Source organism: Alligator sinensis, unplaced genomic scaffold (genome assembly GCF_000455745.1).
Source record: "Alligator sinensis unplaced genomic scaffold, ASM45574v1 scaffold173_5, whole genome shotgun sequence".
Taxonomy (NCBI): domain Eukaryota; kingdom Metazoa; phylum Chordata; order Crocodylia; family Alligatoridae; genus Alligator; species Alligator sinensis.
Window position 1 is genome coordinate 783,654 of NW_005842198.1, and position 11,749 is coordinate 795,402.

General features: G+C 37.0%; 1 protein-coding gene across 10 annotated transcripts in view; it reads right to left on the reverse strand.

Annotated features, from left to right (window-relative positions):
- Positions 1–11,749, reverse strand: part of RPGRIP1L (RPGRIP1 like) — a 171,872-nt gene that overhangs the window by 135,857 nt on the left and 24,266 nt on the right. For 7 of the 10 annotated variants that reach the window (XM_025207532.1, XM_006026573.3, XM_025207531.1 and 4 more), the window contains 3 exons: positions 7,570–7,868; positions 3,492–3,591; positions 675–818 (listed from right to left, as the gene is read on the reverse strand). In XM_025207532.1, the coding sequence (XP_025063317.1) occupies positions 675–818; positions 3,492–3,591; positions 7,570–7,868 (543 nt within the window). Of the gene's footprint in view, positions 1–674; positions 819–2,547; positions 2,668–3,491; positions 3,592–7,569; positions 7,869–11,749 lie in introns of those variants that run through there. The other 3 variants (XM_025207535.1, XM_025207538.1, XM_025207539.1) reach the window with 3 other exon arrangements.

Sequence of the window (11,749 nt, forward strand, 5' to 3'; positions counted from 1 at the left end):
AAGAGAAGATAAAATACATTGAAACATAAAGAAAAAGGAAAATCAGGGAAGAAAAATTTAAGAAGTTATGGAGAAGAAATAGGAAACACAGCTCACAACAATCTTTAATTTTGCATACCAACTAAGGGTTCCCTGCCACCTTCTTTTAAGCATTTATGGCAGCCTTTTCAGACCATTAATGTACTATACAGAAGCTTCTAAAGTATCACTGAAGATTAGTAAACATTCAAAGATAGTCATTGAAGAATCTAGATAGAGATTTAAAAAAAATCACAAGGAACTCATGAGTGACGCAAAATGTAATGAGCTTTTTGGGATGTCATGATGTATTTTTAGAGACTGCAGTTTGAAGTGATTGTGGGGCTTCTGTTCACTTGGCAGCTCACAATATTGTGTTATCTTGTAGTCTTTTCAGCAAACTAATTGGCTAGTGATAGACTATGCAAGGCAAGACTGGTTGCATGTCTTAGAACTGCTCTTCAAACAAAGACAAAGTAAATGTAATATGTCCTTAAAAAAAATCAAAATCAGTATTTTGTGCCTTGGATAGTTCTGAGAAATGAGAAATTATGGAGCCTATATAAATAAGAAGATCATTCTTCTCGTAATTTGCTCTAATACATATATAAAGCATTATAGCTTTGTGATATGGAAATTCATTTTTTCAGTAATACCTTTGACCTGTTGCTTGTTGCTCCTTCAGCTGTAGAAGAGATTCTTCAAACTCCGTTTCCTTCTTCTTTAGCTGATTCCTGAGCATCTCACCACTGTGTTCTAATTCTGCAATATGTCCCCTTTGTGACTCTATTACATTCTCCCTGCAAGTCAACAAAGTAGCTTGTATTCATAGGGCTTTTAATAAGTACTATATTAAACAGAAAAATCAGATACTGAAAAGAAATCAGAAAGAAACAAGTATTTTCTATATACAAAGGTTGTTTCTACCCAAAAGCTTGCTAAGAAGAATTTTCCCAAGTATTTGAGCTGGCCTAATAAAAGATATTAGATTTAGCCAACAAACCTTATCTGCCTATGTCCTTACACCAATACAGCTACAACCTACACCCTTGTTTATATACTGTCACTCATTTCAAATCTTCTCATCTATTTGAATACAGTTACTAAGTAAATTTTAGAAATTTGAGTTACTGTATTTTCTCAAATGCCCCACACACCATTTCCCCCCAAATCAGCCCTCCAAAACTGGGGTGTGTATTTTAAGTGGGGAAACTGATTTTTCTTTGCTGGAATAGAAGCATGAAGACACTGTGCTCTAATAACTGCCACAATGTTTCCCACTTGCTTTTGGCCCAGCCAGCTGACGGGGCAGAGTCCTGTGTTAACCCTCTAACAGTCATAGCTATTGGCTGAATACTGTAGCTTGTGTCTAACCAGCAAATGACCTGGCTCAGCGCAAATGAACTGCTGCATGAAGTCTGAAGTATTTTGATGAGACTTGTGGTGTGGTAGCAACCCTTTATTATTTACATAGTCTCATATAAATATCTATTTACAGTAAAGAAGTAACAGTCTTATTATTGATCTTGCAAAAGTGTGGAGCCTAGATTTGTTCCTGTCTTGCCATACCAAAAGTTCCTGCTGCCTCCCTCAGACTGTTTCTTGGGATGCCACATTACTTGGATACTTTATCAGTTGATCATGACCCTGGAAAAATCTTTTTTTTTCTATATTCCAAAAACAAGGTGCAGGGCTTATTTGTGGATATGTGATATATGAGAAAATGCAGTATTATGCTCATGCTTAGATCATGTAGATCAGAAACATTAGATATTCATATATCAGCCACATTTACAATAGAACTAAGTTCTCATTTGTCCAGCACAGAGTCGCTAACTAAGGCATGACATAGTAAGCATGACATTCTTAACTTTATGGCACCAAAACATTTTGAAGCTTAAAAAGATTAACATATCTATCTTTAATGGACTAAAACAAGGAACCCCATTTTATTCCTATATTTAGAGATAAGACAGTGTTGGCCAGTACAATTTGGGGATTCCGAATTAAAATTATTAATTTTTATGAATAGTAGACTTTATTTTGTAGAGGTGATATCTCAACTGAGTGTCATCTGATCTGGGTTTGCACCAAGGGATGATCATGTCAACACATCACATGCATTAGAAAAGGGTATACTGGTAACTGAGTTCCTCCAGATTTTGACTGTTTCTTGGCAAAGTAATCTCAAATTTTTCCCCACTGTATTCACAGAGGCAATACTGTCTGTAGTTACCTTGTTGTCTGTCTTTATTACAAGCTTTTTCCACTATAAAACTTTTGGTGAGTTGGCTACAGTTGGTAGTTATTAACTCTAGTAGATTTATATGTTGTATCTTGAGTTTGTCTGACCATATGTTTGCTATTGACTAGTGTCTAAGATGGGTGCCCCAACTTGAGGTCAAAGCATCTGTGGTTAGTTCTTTGTAAGCCTTGTTGGATCTGGAAACCTCTGAAAATATTGGGCTTTTAACCCTTTCTTGTGTTTTGAAGCATCATAAATTTGCATTTATCAGTTTTATTACCATAGATGATGTGTTGCTGAGGAAAACAGAAGATCAGACACTCAATGTGTATAGCTCTGGCCCTTGCCAGCCTTCTGGGATTCGGAGATTTAGGGCACAAGTTTCCAAAGGAAGGGGAACCTAACTGGATAACATAGGTTACTGCATATTTACTCAATAATAAAGTATGATTCTTATATACCATGATTTGAAATCAGTCTTTTAACTGGAATCAAGCTCATTTGTTGTATAGTGATAAGCTACTGGAACTTAAAGCAATAGCAGGAAAATGAAGTAAGAGAGGCAATTAAGGCTCTTCTTTTCACCCAGGAGCTAGGGGACACTATCATGCAGGAATTACCATTGTTTTAATGAAACAAAACTAACCTTCTTGACACCTACAGTTAATAAAATCCCTAAGGTAATTTTAACTCCTGGCCATACTGTAACTACAGAAAAATACAATGTAGAATATCTGTATCAGGGCAGTTCTCAAACTATTTAATTTGCAATAAGAGGCTCAAGTAGGGATAAGCTACTCAGCTATTTGCTGCAGTTTATTAGGAGTTGCGTGAGCTGACTGGAGGAGGAGTTTACCTTGAAATAAACGTTGCAGTAAACAGTTGGACCACTTTGGCAGTTCTGTGCAGCTGATCACTGTGGATTGGTGTAACCCTCATTAATATACAAACCCTGATATTGATAGGTGAGTTAGGAAAATAACTGCAAAAACACTAGGTTCTATTATATCTACAGTCTACCATACTAAATTCCTTTCTCTACTGCAATTTATAAAAGGATATCTATTTTTTCCAATCTTGGAATTCTTGGCAGTATTGCTGGTATCACTATTAGCAATTTTAGAACCTAACCCCATATTTATAAGACCTATAGGTCTTGAAAAAATGTGCTGCCTCTCTTACTTCAATAAATTTAAATTACAGAAAATAATAAAAAAAAAAGACCTACAGATTTCTTCTCTCAGCCCTTGCTTCTTCAAGCAAACTGTGTCCATATCTTGGGAGTATGGGTTGAGGGGATCTTAGTTCTAAATCTTGAAATCTCATTCCTAAAACAACAACAATTTTAGAGATTTATATTTTTATATTAAATGTAATGAAAAAGCATTTACTAATCTTTAATAAAGGAAGCAATAGACAATATAAATATCTATGACTAGTATGTAGATAATATAAAGGGTATTTCTTTTATAAAATAAATTATAGAATATATTAATTCAGAATATGCATTACACCACTCATACATCAATACTACACTGAGGACATTATCAAGTATACACAATTACAGGGAGATGTCATAAGTTTTGGTATGGGCCATCTACATAGTTTTACATTAATTTAAGAGAGAATACAGAGGTCAGCTCCAGTACAAAGAAACTTGACACTAAAGACATGCTAAAAATAGTTATTCACCAGTAATTATTCTGGCCTCTTACTTTTTCTGTCTCTACAGAGTAACACTAGAGGGGCTACTGATGGAAGAAGCTACAGAACCCCAAGTCTTAACATGTCATAGACTGATACCAGGCATATTTAAAGGTCCTTTAGTTCTTTTCTAATGCTAGAATCTAAGTTTTAAATTAGTGTGAACATGAGATGGTCAGTGTAACTTTATGAAGGAATGCATCTAGTGAACTACCGTTGGGAAATACCCTGTTTTTCACTCCTGCAAGACACTGCCTCTACAAAATCCCACTGAAGGAAACAAGCTAGAAACAACTTCCTTGAAGAGCCTTGTTAGCTGAACAGTAACTGAAGCACTAGCATACCCAAATCAGCACCTGCAGCATCAAGCAATTAGTGCATCAATGTGTAAAACAATCTCTACAGATGCACCTTCCAGATTTCAACCATTGCAGCTGCCACCTTTCTACAGCTACAAGTGTTGGATAGACTAAAGTCTCTATTCCACTGCCACTGGCTTGACACCTCAGCTTCTACCAGGCCTCCATCCCTTTCACCTGCAGTTTATTTAATAAAGTCCCCCCTTCTGTCTCCCTTCCTGGAAGATAGTGTTGGGTTTGGCTAGACTGCCAAGAATATAATGAGTAAGAAGTTTTAAGGCTGTCATATCACACCTGGAAGATGGTAAGAGATATGTCCTTGAGGAAGATAGGGATGTTTGAAGGAAGGTTCAACAACAAGATAACAATTAATTGGCACACATACTAAAGAGGTGAAATACATCTACATGGGTACCTTCTTTTGTGATCATTAAAATCTGGTTGGCTTCTATGGTTATTCAAAATATAACATGCTTCCCCCATGCCTGATGTCAGCCAGCTGACACTATTTAAAGGCTTTCTAATTATAGTAGGGTTGGAGTGTTATGCTCACTGTGCATTTTTAAGCTTAGTATATACTACATTCAACAAACCAGGCACAAAGACAAACTATATGGGGTTGGAGTGTGAGTTATGAGATTTTTAAGATACAAGAACACTGGCAAGTTCAGGAAATGGCCAAATAAACAGCCTGGCTTACTAAGTCACCTTTTGGACTGATATGACCTGACCTTTTATATATTTCCAAAGATCTGTTTGACTTTCTAATTAGCTAGGTTATCCCAAGCAACAGCCAAGTACCGTACTCTTTGATATTCTGAGTATTCCTTGCTTAACTGTTGTTCTCATTCATAACATGCAAATTATGTCCAGGCAATCTTATTTGATACTAATCAGGCAATTCACTCAGAATTACAGGGCATTTTACACATGCAAGTGCTATAGCACCGGGCGCTTTGAAAAAGCGCTTGTCACTGCGACGCTTGCAGTTGTATAAGTGGTGAAATGTGCATCAACGCTGAGAAAATGGCAGCAGCACACTTTTGAACTACAACACATCAGCGGTGCTTTGGTTCAAAAGTGCCCTGCTGCCATTTTCTGTGTACTAATGCACATTTCGCTGCTTATACAACTGCATGTGGTGCAGTGCAGTTCACCTCAGCTCGCGTGCAGAGCAGACTCGATTAATTGAGTCTGCTCCAAAACAGCAGATCTCAGGCAAACTGCGGAACAAAAAAGTATGTGTATAAATGCCGTTAGTTACCAATCTGAACAGTAGTACTGACCTCAGTAGTCTGCTAAGGCGTTCCTGAATCTGCTAACTACATTAAAAAGAATTGCTGTCCCAGATGCACTACTTAAGGAAATGTCTTGCCTCCTGAGACAAGAGAGGAAACAAAGATCTTTTCAAGCACTCCTACCATCTCAGAAGAGCTGCAATGGCGGTCCTCTGATTTATTGAGAAGTAAATTTGAAATACAGCCTGATGAGCAAAAATTCTAGCTACTGTAAGATTATCAGACTGCAAAGGTTTACAAAGACCATAGATAGTCAAGAAACCTAGATATACTCCCCAAACCATACCGAAAGTGTTTATACCACTTACTATGCAAAAGGACCAGCTGAGAGAGCATCCAAGTGATTCTCTTATGGCAAACACTTTAGTATAGTATCTTTGTCCTGCTGAGGAGGGGTGGAGGGGCAGAAGGTACCTTATTAAAGATGTAAGCTTTTGATTTGTGTGTTACATTCTGCTAACCCTACAAAAGGCATCCTAAACTTTAGAGAAGGAATTTACGGAAGTGCAGACTCATATCAGATATAACATTCAAATTTTCACTTGGCTTTTTAGCCTGGACCCTCCCTAGATGCTGGTTTGAAATTTATCTTGAAGTAAGCAAATGAGAACTTTTTTGGGAAGCAAATGAATAAAATAAGTAAATAAAAATGTAGCACCCTAATTTCAACATAGAGTTGTGAAACAAATGGAAGGGATCTCTACTTAACAATATAACTGAACAAGATTTGCAGCAGTAGGCCCAGACCATGGCAGTTTAATTTTGCAAACTGAATGCAATTCATACCATTATAGAATATTTTTGGTATAATGTTTCTGCACTATCTTCAGTTAAGGCACTGTAAAAAAAAAAAAAATCTACTATGGGGAATAAAAAAAATAACTGTCAACATCACAAGCAATGAAAAAACAAAAATGATTGAGTGTTAAATATTTTATACTCCATAAACACTACTGCCCATCTAAAAGTGTTAGAATCATTTATTTTTGGGGAGGTTGAACATCTGCAGTAACTGAATCTTAATACTGACTGACTGCAAAGGCACAGGTAGTCTATTAATTAAAGAACCTGAAAGTTTGAAAAAGGAAAAATATGTAATGTATCCAGCCAGGTACACGACTCAAAACCTGAAGAAGTTAATAAGAAACTCCTGTTGAGTCAAAGAATTTTGGAAAAGGCTCTAAATAACTACTTTAAGTTATCTGGATAGATAAAATTAATTATCTGAATAAAACTACTTTATAAAGTTTCTCTCCATGAAAATTTAAAATACCAACAATTTAATTTTCTTATATATTTGTAACAAATGTGGAGCACTGAGAGCAAGAACTTGTTCCTACTTTTGTTCAAACCCTTCCTCTTCCCACAAAAAAACAGTATATCATAAATATAAGAATCTCCATGAAGTAGGACTGCATTTCATTACATGTCCTCCAAAATCTATACATGTAATAATTTTTTCACAGTTATGTCGCATTGTGCATGCATGTATTTGAGACTAGAAGACAGTGCTAGAAGTAAATAAGGAAAAATATGTGCAAACAAGTTTCAAGTGTAGACCTTTGCTGTAATGTGTTAAGGCTAAACTTTTTTTCCTCCCCGCATGTGTGTCATATTTTACCCTTACCCTTAACAGATACTTTAAATTAAAGTAAGAAAACTCTGAAGTTATAATATATTGTAACACTTTGTATTTGATAACTAGTTAAACTGAAAAACCATGATAGCTTCTCAAGCTAGTGATGATGTATACTGCAAACAAGATAGCATAATAAATAGGACACTACTTTACAAAGGAAAAACAGAACTGTTCTTGAGCATTTCTTGAAAGTACTTATTGTCAATGAAAGAGACAAAGTGAGAAACTGGTATGTGCTTGCTACCTCAGGGAAGCCCTAATGAGTAGGATATTATCGATTAAAAGTCCTAAGGATTTTAACTATACCTTTCCTGGCATGGTCTTGGATACCAACAGCCTCATTCACTTTTTTGAGACCACTATTAATGCGAGATTGAACGTAGCTATATGGTGTGTGCCGATGGCCTTGAACTTGGAGCTGCTGTTTGGTTGAAATTAGTTTGTTGCGGATACCCTCATTTTGTTTCTCAAGCTTACGAACTTTCTCTTGGAGCTGCTCAATCATTTCTTCCAGTTCCACATCCTGGCCCAGCCGCTTGGGGCCGCCACCAACCTGCTCAGCCCTTTTCTTGTCATTAACGAGCCGTATTAACTTGGTGGCCATTCTGGGGAAATAATAAAAAGATGAAAAAGAATGTGAAAAGTCAGCATAAAAAGCATTCTGTTGAAAGGAACATAATCACTGTGAAGACTTCAGCGTAGAACCTGAATAATAAATTTCAGGTTTTGATATAACTATTACTGCCTGTGAAGAACTCTTTGAAGATAATTGAAAACACTGGGCAGCAATCTGCTTTATAGCACTGACAAATAACAGTTTCCTAAGGCTTATCATTTAAAGTTAGTAAAGAGAGGACACATATTTACTCCATATGCTCCTTAAATGTAATTTTTAACGCATGACCTTATATAGGAACTCTGTGTGCTGTTAAGTAAAGTTACAGTTTTGGGATGTGGTGGGGTAATGTATAAAAGCTACAATTCCACAAAACATTAAACTACTGAAAGCATGGTAATAATATGCAGCATTCTAGTGATGTACTGTTTCCAGTATCACTGTAGGATTTAAAACCACATTTCAGTTCTAAAATATTAAAATGTGTAGGTGGGCATGCCTGAAAAACTACTAAGGAAAGAGAGACTTAATAGTTCACATTGCCATACTGTATTTTATACTGGGTAAATAATACCACTAGATTTAAGAGAAGTAATGGTTAGCTGTAGAATATAATTAGATACAGAGGGTATGGTTTTCATCTGTCTTTAAAAGGATACAAATTTTGCTTTTGGCATTTCATGGTTTGTACCTTTGATTTCTTTTAGTTTTGATAAACACTGGTAAGTCAGAACAAAAGACAGAGAGGGCACATAGAGGTGATGTAATATACAAGAACAGAAAACATGCCCAGCAGTATATGAAAAAACTTGGCGTACAAAGAAAGAAAAGGTAGCTTTGATGAGAGAGACAAGTTCAAGACTTTACAAAATTGGTCGCACATCTTCAAGAGCTGTATTTAGCTTACAGAGACTCCCCTTTTGCAGGCCCAGATGGAAGATAGAAAATAAAAGACACACTTCATTTGTTTAAAATATTTTTTTTTTAAATTGATAGTTACAGACAGAAGCTTTTACTTAAAAGAACAAAAAGTGAAACACAAAAATCCTTAATAACTTTTTGATGTCACAAAAATAAATAACTTGCTTGTAAACACTTTGAGATGTAGTTCTACTGCATATTCAATCCACACTTCAAGATATTAGGATATTGGGAAGAGAATTACAGCTCAGTTGTCAACGGTCTTTTTCTCATAGACTGAACAGACAATGCACTGACAGTTTCATTTTTGTTAAAAAAACAAAACAAAACAAAAAAGCAATTAGCACACCCTAGCATTTAGATCCAGGTGGCATTAGGTCGTTTAATCAGCCCACAGTACTTTTTTTCCAACCCTGAAACATAAAAAATGCTATATAGAATAAGACCAGCAGTACATCTGGTCTGCTAATTTATACCTAGCATTAGACACTATCAAGAGCTTCAGGGAAAGGTACAAGGTATATCATAGAGGTAAAAATGACCTGACATGAATTCTTTTACTGATTTTGAGAGTTCTAGATCAGAGATTTATGGAAAAGCCTCAATCACAGAGGAAGTTTACTCATAATACATTTCAGTGATTGGCTTATGATCACAGCTTATGAAGCATAAATATATATATATCCCAGCATAATTGTAATGTTGTTCTTCTACCCACTGTCAAATGTTGCTGCATGATAAGTCTTGGGTACTCCAAGTGCCACATGCCTGAGCAATCTTAATTGCCTTTTGACATGCAAAATAGCCTCATTTTAATAACACTGCCCAGAGAAAAATTAAAAAAAACTCAGTGCAAGCGTATAAAAATAATGACTTGTATAGACCAAGCTGGTTGGAGGCTCCTTTTTTTCTGTTCTGGAATTTTAAAAAAAACCCAATAAGAGACCTAGATAAATTAAAACTGTAGGACATTTAGAAGGGGGTAAAGATTTTTTTCAAGCTATTGAAAAAATAAACCTAATACTATTGAGGAGAATTGCTAAGAAAGAACCAGAAAACAAGCTGACATAGGACCAGACTCTAGTCAGGTCCCACAAGGATAGATAAAGGTGGGAAGATGGGAGAGAACAATTTGCTGAATCTCTCTGTACAGGCAACCCCTGCTTAACACTGTTTCGCATAGCGCTATTTCACTATAACACTCATTTTAAATTGATACCTGATTTCACTTAGCACTCTGCGAGTTTTGTTATAATGCTCGCGGTCGCCATCGTGGCTCATTAAAAACACTTGCAGTTCCATCTTGGGTCATCAAATACTTTCAGTTTCACTTAACGCTCGGTTTTTCAGAAACCAATTAAGAGCGCGCTAAGCGGGGGCTGCCTGTATTAGAAACCCTTGATTCCTAGTGTGGGCATAATTTTTTTGCTCTTGCCCAGATCCATACCAAGAATCCCAATAGAGATGGGCTCTCTGAGGTGCAAGAGAAGAAAGTACCTCTCTACAGATTTTCAAATCCTCCTGCACCAAAAAAATGCAATTCAACCCATGGAGAAGGAAGCATTGTTCATTCAAAACTGAAAGTGGTAGGAATGGTTTCTGCTCATTCTTGCATAAAAAATATTCAGTACATACAAACTAGCCATTAATTGTTTCGGATAAACTGAATTATCCAACCCAACCTATGCCATATTATAAACATATTCTCTAAATTGTGCTCTGAGGGTCATCATGGAGAACTACATCTCCTCCTTGAGCTGCTAAAAAGCTTAAAAACTTTCTAGCACTTTTAGAGGTAAGTTATTTTGTGGTAGCTAAGAGAATGTTATATGATTTGGAATGAAGAGAAGGTGATCTTCACAGTAACAAATCAGAAAGGAGGTGGTTTAAAGTCAATTTTCCCATTGAGATGCATTCCACACTATGAAAAAGCTTAAGAAGCTCTGGTATAAGATATAATCCTAAGTGTAAAAGACTATCAATACTTCTGTACTATTACTGCCTGAAAAAAACAATAGTATGACAGCAGATATTGTCAAGAACAAATGTAACCTATTTTCAGGTGCAAAGGAGAATCCAAGAGAGTTCCAACACAGAAGATGGGTGTTAGGTGGGATTAAAAAACAGGACAGAGATATTTTCATGCCCTAAGGAAACATGGAAGAAATATTTTGAACTAGAATACTGCAATTAATTTTTCTTTACATATTTAATTGTTCTTGTATATATTCAAAATTGACCGCTTCAGTTAGCTTTCTCGACCATAAAATGTGCAGGGTGCATCTACATGTAGTATTAAGGTGAAGCAATAAACTCTGGTGTGTATTGTATTAGAGTTTATTGCTCCCAGGTGCTGTGTTTACAAGTATGCCTGGGACCGCAGCATGTTAAGCTGTGTCAGAGCAGCCCAGGGCTGCTCCAACCTGGCTTAATGTGCTGTGGAAGGGCTGGCCGGGGCATGTGCTCCAGTGCAGGGTTAGCCAGCAGGCAGCTCCCATGCTAAAACAACCTCGTGCTCCAGCCAGCTGTGTCAGCCTCTACATGTGTATTCCTGCAGAGTAAAAAACTCCATTGCAGGACAGCACTTGTATTTACAAGTACTAGTCTGCAGCAAAGTTAATTTGTAGGGGTGTGTGACGCTTCAGTAGCTAAGTCAATTCAGAGATTTGGCCCGATTCAGGGACCGACTTTCTGAATGCGAATTGAATCAGGAGACCAATTAAAAGCTCTGAATTGGCGATTTAGCCATAGACTAAACAGGCAGCTGATACAACTGCCCCCAGCTGGTAAGTCTATTGGGGTTAGGGGAGGGGGAGAAAAGGGGTGTGGGGGAGGGAGGAATTGGGGCTAGGGCTGGGACAAGCTGCACAGCCGGGGTGAGGGGTGCAGGACTTGGGAAGGACGATGGGGGGTGGGAGGGACACAGGATGTGGGCGCGGCAGCACTTAG